General features: G+C 31.9%; 1 protein-coding gene across 1 annotated transcript; it reads right to left on the reverse strand.

The window, feature by feature from the left end:
* Positions 1-10,724: 10,724 nt before the first annotated feature.
* LOC127241110 (NADH dehydrogenase [ubiquinone] 1 beta subcomplex subunit 10-B-like) lies at positions 10,725-13,926 on the reverse strand. Its single transcript, XM_051260010.1, has 3 exons — positions 13,528-13,926; positions 13,370-13,444; positions 10,725-10,966 (listed from the first exon to the last, which is right to left on the reverse strand). The coding sequence occupies exons 1-2, from the start codon at positions 13,811-13,813 to the stop codon at positions 13,413-13,415; spliced, it is 318 nt and encodes a 105-aa protein (XP_051115967.1). The 5' UTR covers positions 13,814-13,926; the 3' UTR covers positions 10,725-10,966; positions 13,370-13,412.
* Positions 13,927-14,831: the final 905 nt, after the last annotated feature.

The following is a 14,831-nucleotide window of genomic DNA, read 5'->3' on the forward strand; positions in this document are numbered from 1 at the left end:
TTTCGGGGATTCTAACATTTTGTTAGAAGAGAAACAAATTTTTCGAGTTAGTGTTCTGTTTTTTGGGTAAATTTTTTTGGCTAACCCCTATTTTCTATAAAAGAGAATAGGTTTGTTGTTTTTTGTTTTATGTGATTTTCCTACTGTCTTGTAGGAATAAAATTGTTTGTTGCTGTGCTACAAGGGTAATCCCTTAAACTCATAACTTTTTACTGTTTTTGGATGATTGGTTTAAATTTCTGCATTTAATTTTTGCACCCAAAAATAAATTTGTAAAGGCTATTGTAAAACCAAGGTTACTAAACTCCGATCCTCATTTTGTGAGTGATTCTCGAGTACCTCGGTTGAATAGTCACGAGTGTATGTTGTAATAGATAGGTTATAATTTTTTGATTACTTAAATTGCTTGCTGTAATTGTCCTTTTTTTTGTGAAAATCTGTGATTATCTGTTTTCGTGAAACTTACTTGCAAAATAATCTGTTTTTTGTGTGAAAATTAAATAAATAATTTTCTGAAATTTTTTCTAATAAAAAAAACTGTCATTTTTGTTAAATATAAAATTTGTTTTTTGCTAAAACAAAAATGGCTGGTAGTTCGAGTTTTATTATATTGTCATTTGATGGAAAAATGGATTTTGCAATTTGGAAACAAAAAATGAGAAGCATTTTAATAACTCAAAGAATAATTAGAGCAATTGAGCCAGATCATGCAGCTCAAGTCCCTCTAGAGAGGAGAGCTGAGTTAGATGAAATGGCTTACTCTATTATAATACTGAATTTAGCAGATCATGTAATTAGGAAAGTAGGTAAGCAAGAATCTGCTTTGGAATTATAGAAAAAATTGGATGAACTATACACTCAAACTTCACTTCCTAGTAGATTATATCTGTTAGAAAAAATTTTTAGTTTTAAACTTGATTTGTCAAAATCAATTGATGAAAATCTGGACAGTTTTTCAAAATTAATACAAGATATAAAGCTTACTGGTGATAAAAATATTGATGATTATAGTGTTATAGTTTTGTTAAATGCAATTCCTAATTCATACATGGATGTAAAATCTGCTATTAAATATGGGCGTGATTATGTAACATTAGATGTAGTTATAAATGGGTTAAAATCTAAAGAGTTAGATTTACAAATACATAAGTCCAATAAGGGTGAAGTCATGTATGCTAGAGGTAGGTATCCTTTTAGATCAAATAAAAAGACTAATTCTGGAAATTATAATAATAATAATAATAAAAACCAGAATAATAGAAATAAATATAGATCTAAAAGTAGAGGAACTAGTAGGTCTAGAACTCCAAATAAAGGAGGTAAGAGATGCTATAATTGTGGTGATCCTAACCATTATATACGTGAATGCCCAAAACGAAAAAGTAATAATGTTCCAGACAGTAATAATAATAGTAGCCAACAGCATGTTAGTGAGTTAGCCAATATGACATTACTTGATCGTAATTGTGGTGATATATTTACTGTTACTGTCGACTGTTTGAATGTGAACAATGTATGTATGAATGAATGGCTTATTGATTCTGGATGCACTTATCATCTGACTCCATTGAAATTGATTTTTTGTGAATACAAAACTTTAGAAAATTGCACTGTTTCCATGGCTGATAATAGTGTTTCTAATGTGCTTGGAATAGGTAGTGTAAATTTGCAATTTAGCACAGGTTTTGTGTTAAAATTAAAAAATGTGAGACATGTACTTGGTTTGTCAAATAATTTACTTTCTTGTGTTGCATTATCAGATTTAGAATTAGAGGGAAAATGGGGAAATGATTGTATGAAAATTACGAAGGGATCTTTAGTTGTGTTTAAAGCTGTAAAACGTAATAATTTGTACGTTACTTGTGCTGAACCAATTAATATGCCTGTAAACACAATAAATTCTGTTAAAGAGAATAGTGATTTGTGGCATAAGAGATTAGGACACTTAAGTAATAAGGGATTAGAAATTTTACATAAAAATGGATCCTTAGGTAATGTAAAATTTAATCCTGTGTCCTTTTGTGATAATTGTGTATATGGTAAACACCATAGGGTCCAATTTCCCTATCCCCTAGTGAAAAACGTGATTTATCTAAATTTGTATTGGATTATTTGCATGCTGATGTGTGGGGCCCAGCTAGTGAGCCCACACATGGTGGGTCTAGATATTTTTTATCCATTATTGATGATTTTTCAAGAAAAACCTGGGTATTTCTTATGAAAAATAAATCTGATGTGTTTGATGTTTTCAAAAATTGGAAAATTAAAATTGAAAATCAAACAGCAAAGAAAATTAAATGTCTTAGAACTGATAATGGTTTAGAATTTTGTAACTCCTGGTTTGATGTTTTTTGTCAAGAAAATGGTATAAATAGACATAGGACTGTCCCCTATACACCCGAGCAAAATGGGGTGGCTGAAAGGATGAACCGGACTCTTTTGGAGAGAGTTCAAAGCCTTTTGGCTTCATCCGGTTTATCTAAAAAAATTTGGGGGGAAGCTGTTATGACAGCAGCTTATATAATCAATAGATCACCCTCTATTCCTTTGAATGGCGATTGTCCTGAATTTAAGTGGACTAATAGGAAAATTGATTTTTCAAATATTCGGGTGTTTGGGTGTTCTGCTTTTATACGTGTTAATAATGACAAATTAGACCCTAGAGCTGAAAAATGTGTTTTCTTGGGTTATCCGAAAAGAGTTAAGGGTTATAGATTATGGTTAAGGTCTAGACCTGGTTTTAAAGCTGTTATTAGTAGAAATGTTGTTTTTAATGAAAATGAGATGCCTTGTTTAAATGTTGAAAAATCTGTTTTGGATAAATCTGAAATTGATACTGAAAATGTAGACTCTAATAATACTCCAAATGAGGTGGAGTATAATATTGCTAATATAGATGAGGTAGAAAATACAGAAAATAGTGCTGAAATTCGTGTAGGATCAGCTGTGAGAGGGGAAAATATTTCTAGAAATGATATTAGCATATCTGAAAATCAAAATGAATCTGATTTTGAGAATAATAATCAAAACGGGTCTGTTTTTGAAAATCTAAGTAATAATGAATCTGATTTTGATAGTGGTAATCAAAATGAATTAGAAATTTACCAATTAACTAGAGATAGGGGTAGAAGAATCCCTAGGTTGCCTACTAGGCTTGGTGATTTTGATTTGTCTTCTTTGGCTTTTAGTGTATTTGAGAATTTAGATGGTAATGAACCTAAGACTTTTAGGAAGGCCATAAATTCTAAAAATAAAAATCAGTGGGTAAAAGCAATGAAAGAAGAAATGGATTCATTATATGATAATAAGACTTGGTGTTTGGTTCCTAAACCTCATAATTATTCTCTTGTTGATTGTAAATGGATTTATAAAGTTAAGCAAGAAGATAGTGGAATTAGGTTTAAGCCTAGATTAGTAGCTAAGGGATTTACCCAAAAAGAAGGAATAGATTATAATGAATTTTTTCACCTGTTGTCAAATTTACCACTGTTAGAGTCATGTTAGCTCTAGTTGCATTTTATGATTGGGAGCTAAAACAATTAGATGTTAAAACAGCTTTTTTACATGGTGAATTAAATGAGAAGATTTATATGAAACAACCTGAAGGTTTTATTGATAAAAATAAAATGGGTCATGTTTGTTTGTTAAATAAATCTTTATATGGTTTAAAACAGTCACCTAGACAATGGAATATCAAATTTGATATTTGTATGAAAAATCTTGATTTTATTAGCAAATTTGATTATTGTTTGTATTATAAGACTGTTAAAAACCAACCTATTTTTCTTCTCATTTATGTTGATGATACGTTGATTATTAGTCCATGTTTAAAGCTTATTGATAATGTGACTAAGTGTTTGTGTGATAATTTTGACATGAAATTGTTGGGTGATGCCAAAGTGATTTTAGGCATGTGTATCACTAGGGATAGAAAAAATTCAAGACTGTTTTTAAACCAGTCTACTTATATTTCGAAAATTCTTAAGAAATTTTCTATAAGTGATGCTAAATCTGTTTCTGTTCCTATGGCTTCTAATTTTGTGCTAAGTAGGGATCAATGTCCCAAATCAGAGTCTGATTTTGAATATATGAAACATGTGTCATATTATAATGCTATAGGTTCCATAATGTACTTAATGGTTAGCACTAGGCCAGATTTAGCTTATGCTATGAGTTGTTTAAGTAGGTATATGTCGAACCCGGGTTTAGAACACTGGCATGCATTAAAATGGGTGTTTAGATACTTAGTTGGTACATTTAATGTTGGTCTTGTGTTTGAAAAACATACTGAAAATATTAAATTAGAGGGTTTTGTAGATTCAAATTATGCAAATGATAGGGATAGTAGAAAAAGAACTACTTCTTATGTTTTTACTTTGTGTGGGACTTGTATAAGTTGGAAGTCTCAATTACAACACGTTGTTGCACTATCCACAACAGAATTTGAATATGTTGCAATTACTGAAGCTTTAAAAGAAGCAGTGTGGTTAAAAGGATTAATCAGTGAATTAGGTTATTTACAACATAGTGTTACTGTTTTTTCGGATAGTCAGTCAGGAATTCAGTTATGCAAAAACCCTGTATTTCATGATAGGACCAAACATATTGACGTACGTTTTCATTTTATACGTGATATTGTATCTAAAGGAATTTTAAAATTAGAGAAAATCCCATCTGAATATAACCCATCTGATATGGGTACTAAAGTTTTGCCTGCAAATGAATTTGTATTTTGTATGACATACATACATTGTGATACTTTTGATTAGTCTCATATTACTTAGAGTAGTAGGTAAGCTAAGTTAATGTTTTGTTCTAACATTATTTTTGGTGCAGGTAAAGATTATATGGGCAATGATGAAACCCCATTTACTCGGACGAAAAATCAGGTGGAGGATTTGTTGGATTTTTTGTCCTTCGGATCCACCCCAATACACTACACACCAATAATTAAGCAGCCCGATTGAATCAGGCCTGGCTTGTGATACACAACCCACACCACAACCACACCCGTTGCTGACCCTTACCTGTGCTGCGCCCCTTGCCCGTGACCCGCTCCATGACCCGCCTAGGATCCGCGTCCTTTTTTGCGAGGGCTGATCTGGACCGTTGATTACGGATCTTGATCTGGGCCGTCCATTTCCATTGGCATGTATATATATAGAGAGAGAGAGTCATTATATTCATTACTCTCTAATCTCACTCTCTCTCTACGCATTACTCTCTGGCCTCTCCCCTCTCTCTCTTTCGACCTACTGCTCTCCTCTCCGGTGACTTTCGCGGTGGTTCACGGCGGTTTCTCGGTGGTGCCTTCCTCCTGTAATATTGTGGAATTCCTGTGGCACGTTTGTTTTGCCCTTTGTGTAGTTGTTCGTAGCCGAAAGGGGCTCGCTCGACGTTGTAGGCCTTCGGGTGCCTTGTTTGTGTTTGTGTGGGGTTATATATAGTGTGTATCACGGTTGTGGCCGGTTCGTTTGTGTAGTCGCTAGTTTAGGTGTGTATAGCGTCGGTTTTGTGATTTTCAGAGTTGGTTGGGGCTGAGCCTAACCAAACTAGTTCAATATTTGTGTTGTTACTCGATTTTTTTAATAAAATCTTTAGATCCATTTATATTTTTTATAACACACGTCTTACCTGTGTTGGTTGCTTAATTGCAACTGTAGTAATTCATGACCTCTATTATAGGAATGTCTTTTCTCCCAGGTGACTTTTCTAAGGATGTTTTTATATGACATTGCTTTCGGGGTTCTACATTTTCTTCTAAAGTCTGTAAGTTGCAGTGTATGATAACTCTTGACTTTAGTATATTTTATAGCCTATATTAATTTAATTATTTATATATTTATGTCGATATTTGGTATTATTTATTTTAAGTTATAGTAATAATAATATTTATGAGGAGGCCTCATTAACTGTGCATAGAAGTCAGTCGATGCATGGTAATTATTAGTAAGTTATTAATAGTTATTTTAAATATAGTTATTTATGTGTTGTTGTAACCATCAAACTTCTACAAGCTATCACTTCCCCTATAAATATCTCTCTCATTGTATATTATAAATATAACCATAGTCCATATATACACACACGTATACAACCAAACTATTTCATTCTTTCCATTTCTTAATAATATGATATTTTCAGTCTTATACCGTAAGCAAGCTGATTTTATCACCCATTTTCTTTTAATTCCGGCATTTAATTTAGCTAATAAAATTTCCTATTATGCTTCTCCATCTCACCATCACTCAAATTTTCTATGTTCATATTTGAGTTGTTTAAGCTAGACTTTCAACACGGTTATGGAATGGCGGTAAAAGGGTTAACTATCCATGTCCATGATCGTGTCTTATTCATTAATAAAAATTAGGTGGTTGTAGCAGCTAAGTACGCGAAAGTCTTGTCGACCTGCTTAGACCTAAATTTAACCCTGATTAAAGAGATGTATCAGAGGAATAAAGTCACTAGTGAAAGGATTAGAAGAATGATTAAATGGAAATAGGCGTACGTCTATCGGGTTTAGGGTTTAGGAGGCAGGGCGAGTGTGTAACATTAACGGACATAATGTATGAACACTGATTTTTTCATTGATTAGGTGTTGTTGCCGAAGAAAAAGAAAAACACCAACATCTAATAAAATCCGATCACCCTATAGCTATCATCGCTATTTATGGAGAAACATATATATTGGATAAGACAAAATTGGGCATGTATTGAGATAGATCAATCTTGCCTCTCATCGTTTAAAATTCCCCAAAGGAGAATTTACATGAAATAACATTTATTACTTTTAAATGACACATAATGTGAAAGAGACAAAATGAAATATATAGACACAATGTGCGTGCACAAACTCACCTAAAATTTGTGAAGATTTTATCGAATTTTAAGAAATCTTGAAGATACCGGATTGTTGTTTGAAGGGGCATTTGAGGATCTTTAGAGCTAATCTTGATATTAAAAAACCAACGATTTGTCATAAATTCACACTCAAAACAATCATTGATGATGATAATTGCGTCCAACATACTAAAATATGTTTGTATAGTACGTCACTTATATCTTAAATAAATCATATGTGAATGACAAAAGCCCTTTGTATTTGGATTTTATTCCAAGTATCGATGAAATGGACCCAATCAAACCTTAGGTTCAAGGGTTCAATTTCATTGTAAAAATGCCATATATGTAGTATTCAAAGTTCGGCGCTCTTTTCTTAGTCTATGTACTTCTCGTATCCAATGCAAATTTTATGATGCAAGTGTGACATAGCTTAAATTTAGTACCAAAATTATTCGAGATATATACATATGTATTCATCAATAAATGCAAAAACTTTGCATGAGGGTATTAGATAATACGAAGGTGGATGAGAGGTAAAAAGTAGAAACCAATAACTATTGGGATAAATATGCATCAAATATTTCAACAACCAACCAAACTATGGATATGAGAATCCTAAAAGGCCTTAAGAAATCAAAAAGTTGAATCATTTTAACAATAATTTGTCCATTAATGAAAGCAAAAGAAAAAAAATAAAGGTTAAATAACAATGACTATAAAAATCCAAACAAGAGAGAAGAGAGAGAGAGAGAGGGTTTTGTGTGTATAAGAGATTATTATGAGGAGCTTCCTTTGGTCCAAAAATGAGGGCTGAGGAATGGGCAGAGCTGCCATTTCATGCACTCGGCGATGCTTAAAAACATCGATCGTGAAGGGTTGTTTGTGTTAGAAATAAAAAGTGTGCGAGAATAGTCGTGAAAGTTTCTAATGTGTTTTTGAGGGGTGGCCAGTGCATGAATTGGGAGCAACTTCTCCCATTTACTTCGCCCGCGGATTTGGACTGAAGGGAGCTCCCATACACAGTCATGTACACCATTAGCAACTATTTTCATATTATATATATGTTGGTTGACTCTCGTTTGTAGGTAAATAAATAAATAATACGTATTCTAATAACTTAAATTTTTAGGTGAGACATCATTTATTTCATCTAACAATATGTGTATATATATATATATGCAGGGACGGGTTTAGGTAGGGGTTAAGAGTGGGTTTCGGCCCCCATTCCTTTTCCCTATCACCTTCGGGGTACCGGATCCCCGGTCCCTCCCCTTTCATTTGGAATTTTTCGTTTATTTATTTTTTAGATATATGTATATGTGGTATAGAAAAAAATTAATTTGAATGAATAAAAGAAAAGAATAGTACTAAAAGTTGTGTGGAAATGTTTTTAGTGAAATACTGTGTTACTTGTTGTAATTAATTAAAATATATATATATATACAAAAATGAATATTTACATATATAGCTAGTATTGGTGTTGTAGCTTGTTATTTTGCAATTTTTACATAATAATGACAACTAGAAGAATAAAATTGTCTGACAACAAATAAAAATATGTCATTTCATATGTATAAATAGAATATATTGTTTTGTAAATTTGAAAAATTAACCCCTTTTTATCGAATCTTGGTTGTGCCTATATGCACATACGTGCGCACACACATGCTAACATGTAAAGATCGGGAGAGATCAGTTTACTTAAATATGTTTTTAGCTTACTTTTTATTTAAAATAGCGTACCAAAAAATATTTTACATATTATATCTAAATTATACAATTTATTATTCTCGAAACAATCCGAAAAGAAAAAAAAATTAAAAAAAAAAATTGTACAATATATCCTCTAATAATTGCTATTGCGATGGTTCTTTCGCACATTTTTCAGTGCTTTTCGGGGCTTAGAGTGGAACCAGCAATTCATCCGGTGTGTTTGTTTGGGAAATTGGATTTTAAATTCACTATTTATCTTATTTTTTCCTCCCAAAAACATCAAATCAAACACTTATTTTTTATTTTTTATATTATACTAAAAATTAATTTTACATTCAAAACATCACATGAACATCTGTTTATATCAGGTCATACAACTATTCAAATTCAAAATTTTTACTATTCAAATCCCAACTCAAAATCCAAACCCCCAAACAAACACACCATAACTTTTTTAATTAATTAGTCCATCGATAATTCATTTATATATATTGATCATCCATCTATAAAGACACAAAATGAGTAGATTAATTGGACTTGATTATCGTCCACAATTCCTTCAATTACAAATCTAATGGATACATAGGTGAATCGATAAACGTACATAAAATTGTTTCCATTAATCCAACTATACTACTCATATCATTAATAGCAATTACTATATGACTTTATTTACCTATGTTTTTAAATCACTTTTTCTACTAATCGCCGGTATCTTTTTCTTTTAAAATCATATCAAAGAAATATATTTTATACAAAATTTCACATGTAATAATCATATTAAATAATTATTTTTTTATCTAACCTTTTACTGTTCTCAAAATTTTCCGAAACTCTAAAAAGTATTATTCCGTTGAAAAATTTACTTTCGGACGCTAGGAATGGATTTAATTTTGGGCTTCCTCAAAAAGCTTCATATTAGTGGATTTTACGTACAACTTATAGAGTATGAGTTCTTCTAATTTTTCAATGTGGGACTTAGATTTACACGCCAAAAACCAAGGATCATATAACATATAGGTCTCCCCTCCAGTGATATTTCATTAATCTGTCCATCTTGCACTGCCTTTAACAAAGGGACTGCTATCTGGCTACAATTGGTGGGACCGATCGTCCAACCAACCACCACAGCTTCAGAAGACTTTCGACATAAGGCATATTTGCATATTCCAATCACAAGGTCAACGAGAGCTTCCCACTACTACAACCAATGTCCGATGTCATCCAGTTCACTCTACCGACAAAATCCTTGGAACCAGTCTCTGATATCAATTATTAGGACTATATCAATTCAACACTACAATGATATTATATGTTTTGGGCCAAATCCGCACAAATTTATTTTTGAAATTCTCCTAAAAGAGCTCATAATAATAAAGTTAATGTGAAACTTATAAAATGTAAGTTCTTTTTTAAACTTCCAACATATGATTTGAGTTTGCGTCGGAATGCCAATGGCTAGCGTAAAGTTAGAATAACAAGCTAGTAATAAAAGCATTGGAAAGGAAAAATGAACATATACACTGGAAAGGAATTGTAAAAAGTCACAAAAATTAAAAGGAAGAAAAAAATGCAAAAATAAGAAAAATTATACACCCTTTTAAAGTAAACGGTGAGACATCTCTCGCCTTGGGACAAAATCCCGAACAGTTGTGTGAGTTTGTATAAACAAGATAATACAAGATAGGATGCATACATAGAACATTCTTTCCATTCAAAAATAACAAAACAGCGAGTCCATATTACTATTTGACAATGAGTATTCTAGTGTATTATGTACACTACCTTGGAATTTAAATGATACTGTATTAAAGGCAAAACACAACATATGCATATGATAAAAATTGATCTGTACTTCTGTAGTAGGTCATCAAACATCACATTATACCATAATTTCTTAATCGGAAAAGAAAAAAAAAAAAAAAACAAACAAAAAAAAAAAAAAAAAAACAAACCAATCGAATCAATTCATATTCTTAAAACAATGTTCAAATGGCATTTCACATGATCACTGCTATTAGAGCATCAAAGAGGAGGTTTCAACATATTCAGATGCATCCATGGTCGTCTACTTCGGTAATTAGTTCCCAATATAATTTACTTACTTCCGTTCAAGCTTTAGTTCAAAATCAACAACTACTATTGGGATAGTTGAAGCACAAGTGCTGTAGAAGAAAATGTTATGGCATCATTTCGGCATTTATTATTAAGTATAAAACTCTCACAAGTACAAAAAAGAAAAATCCACAAGTAAAATTTAAATGATTCATCACCCCCTTTTCGCCCTTGAATTTCTGAAATTAAAAGACATACAGGGCAACAGTTCAACTGGGCTACAGGCTGATAATTCAACAAAAACACCTCGTTGCTGTCTGTCCACAGCATTGCATACTTGAAAAACTTTAAATACCTGCACATTAACGAATTTGAGATAGATGATTACTGAACAAGGATATTGCATGAAGCATTTGATCCAAAGAGACTTCCCTGTTGGAAAAGGGCTAGTTTTAATATTCGGAACATGCATGAGGCCACTAGCAGACACAATGAACAATTTAAAATAAACCAAAAGGTTTATGAGTTAGTCGAAATTAGGATTTGTCAAATAATAAATGAATGTGACTTCAATGCTCTTGCCATGGTTTACATGGTATGAGAAAAACTCATTTTGGATTATCTAGAGTAGATGAGCTGAAATTGTATGACGCAACTCACATAACTAGAAGAAAAAATTCAATCAGTCTTGGTAACAGTTTTGAGCTTTTATTGATAAAGCATAATCACTCAAGACATACATGACATTATATATATATATATAAAAGAGAGAGAGGGGGAGGGCGTGAGTGGGGGAGGGGGGAGCTTTATCATTAATCAAATGGTAGATACAAAAGGTAAGATTAATATCTCTAGCAAGAACTTTAACATAAATTTAAATTATAAGAATATTAGAAAAGCATTAGAAAGGGATACTATATACCAAAAAAGACATAGGAAACAATATCTTCAATCAGTTAATAGAGCATATATTGTTTCGAGATATTTTATTACATTTTTTCCCATGCTTTTGATTAACATTGTAAATTTATTTCCTATGGATGATCATACTTAAATTGTGGTATGCAGCACACGCAGAACAAAAGGCAGATTAAATGAACACCACACTTGAAGTATTGTATAACAAACCGAAACATTTGTAGCCTTCATCAGTTAAAGTCAATGATTTCAGTTAGATGAATAACCAAAATTTACTAGTAGTTACATAGCTATAACATTATTGATTATACACTATCCTGTTGCAAGCCTTACACTAAAAAATAAACAAAAAAATCATAAATTATAGGTTTAAAGCCCCCAGATGGAGTCCATTCTCCAATCATGCTCAGATAGGTCTGCATTGTTGCCCTCTACCTAGTAGGGATTCCTAAACTCTACTTCTCATAGATATAGCATTCAAAAAACAAACAATATGGATAACTTAGCAGCACAACTTATGCAACCAAAACCAGATACACCAATTGTGCTAATGTCTGATTTATTTCATCTTTGACTTAATGACAAAGTACCCGAACCACAGGCCACACATTCTGATCAACTCGTAAGGTGAAAGTACTTTTTCAATCCCAATAATTTGTCACTTGCATCATTGTGACCCCTTAACTAAAACAAGAACAACCACCACCCCTCACCCATAAATAACTTTCCACATTGCTCACTCCAGACACCCTTGGAAATGTTCTCCAGATAACAAATAAGGATAGCAAGATTGTAAATTGTGAGAAAAATTTAATCTTGTAATAAGTAATTGTTCGTCTAGCATGAAACCATTGCAGTTAAAGAGAGTCAAAAGGAGAAATGTCTGCCTAAATACAAGTAGAACTTTATGCCTATGTGAACCAAGCTACTTCCAACTCTAGCTTGTTAAGGCCCAAGCTTGACTTGTTAATTAAAATAATGAATCGAGCTTGACCTTGAAGAATACTAAATTACTGAATCGAGTAGCTTAGTCTGAACAAGATGATACATTTATATTTTTATCACATATGCAATGCTACATCATACATAAAGTCCGATTAAAAAATGAAATACTAATCCGAAGTAGGTTCAAAAAACATCCCTACAGAACAAATAATATCATGGAATCGTAACCACACGAGAGAAGAGACACCCATCAAGAAAAACAATCACAACAGAATCAAAAAGTGTGTTTGTGTCCTTTTGTAGATTTTTCAAGATTTTTCACTATTCAATCAACTTTTTCAAGCGAACACCAATTTTTTTGTATATTATACTAAAATCGATTTTACATTCTAAACATCACAACAACATCTATTAATATCACATCAAACAACTATCCAAATTCAAATTTTTACTATTTAAAAATCTTAACCTAAAATCCAAACCTTCAAAACAACCACACCATTGGTGTTTTTAGATTTAGTTATTTTTTATGTTCGGTATGGGGTAATACAAAAGATAATATCTTGGGTTGAATACTAATTGAATTTTGGGAAACAGGGGTCTTATTATTCTCTCTCTCTATACATATGGTGTGTGTATGTAATTTATTATTTTGCAATATTAATAGGGAATCATCTAGAAAACTTAGCGTCAGGTTAACATACCCAAACAAATCACAGTAGCTTTCACACACACTCCATGATAATATACAAAGGGTGGATGATACTGATAAAACCATCCAATACAATTATCAAAACAAAATTGCAGCTTAAAGAAAGCGGATAGAGCAATAAATAAGTAAATAATTTTATTTTTGTAAAAAAAAAACAAAAAAGCTTCAAACCATCAAACAGACCTGAAATTATTCAGAAGCTCGAAGTAACGTCGCCACGAACAAGTCACTCAGCAGGCGCCTCCTCAGTCTTCGGACCTACAAATCAAATCCCAAAATCAGAAAACTCGAAGCACAGACAAAAGGACGGTTAAACATAAAAAATCAAGCTGAGTATCGACCGTAAATGGCGTGGAGGCGATTGTCCTTCCCCCAGCCGACGTCGCGCGTGGCGTCGAGGTACTGCTTGACGAGGTGGCGGCACTTGTGGAGATGGTTGACCCCCTCGACGCGGTAGCACCACTTGAGCCTCTCCCGGAGGATCTTGGCCTTCTCGATGCCGATCCAACGCTCCTGGATGAGGTACTCGCGCATCTCGTGAGCGGCGACGGGGTCCTTGTAGGGATTCTCCGGATCGAAGTCGTCCGGCTGATCATGGGGCATTACATATCCCTTCTTCCGACCCATGCTTAGCTTCGATCGATTTCAATGGCGGTAACTGAAATTGAGTGCCCTAATTTTTCCCCTTTTCGGGAAGACGACCAAATGAGAAATGTGGCTCCTGCCTCACTTCACTGCGCCATATAATATATATTTATATCATTTAGAAATAGTTTTAATTTTCTTAAAATTGTCTATATGCTAACTTTTGTTTTTAAATTTGTTACTTTTTTTTATATTTTTTTTATTATGCAATATCAACTACTTTTGTTACAAAAATACTTGTTTATGTACTTGTAATTTACCGTATGATAAATTCTTGTATTTACAGTAGCTTTGACTTTTAATATGGAACAGAGATAATATATTTTTATAATTAGAAATAACAAAACGAAAAAATAAATAAATAAATAAAATAAAACATAAATAAAATAAACAAGATTTTTTTAAAAAATTGATTAGTTTTATGATTTGTAATTTTTTTTTATTATTTATTAGTTTTAGGAAAAATGATCGGTTTGATTTTTTTTTATTTTTTTAATTATTGCCATTGAAAATCAATTTAGACTGTGTGGGTGTGTTTGGCAATTAGCTAGCTGATTCAATTAGTTAGCTGATGATTGAATTAGTTGGTTTGACTAGCTGATTCGATTAGCTGTTTGTATTAAAATATTTGGTAAAACAACTGTTTAATATTAGCTGTTTATACGTAACAATTGAGGATATTTCTATTTTATTTTTGTTTCTAGTATATTCAATTATGTTCTTTTGAGTTTAGAATGTTTAAAATTTTTTGTTATTAGTTATTGAAAATTGTAAAAGTGTTATAAAAGTATTTATTTTTATTACAATTAGATTTAAAAAATAATATATTTTTATTAAAATATATAAATAGTTTTTTCTATTGAAATTGATGTAAAATATAAAATAATAAATTTTTCGTGTATATATTTATTATGTTAGTTATCGATTAGTTCATTATATTTATAATTTTCAATAAATTTAATTTATTTAATTTTAGTATAAAATTTATATAATATAATTT

Source organism: Andrographis paniculata, unplaced genomic scaffold, assembly GCF_009805555.1.
Source record: "Andrographis paniculata isolate CXL003 unplaced genomic scaffold, ASM980555v1 Contig80END, whole genome shotgun sequence".
NCBI classification, from domain to species: domain Eukaryota; kingdom Viridiplantae; phylum Streptophyta; class Magnoliopsida; order Lamiales; family Acanthaceae; genus Andrographis; species Andrographis paniculata.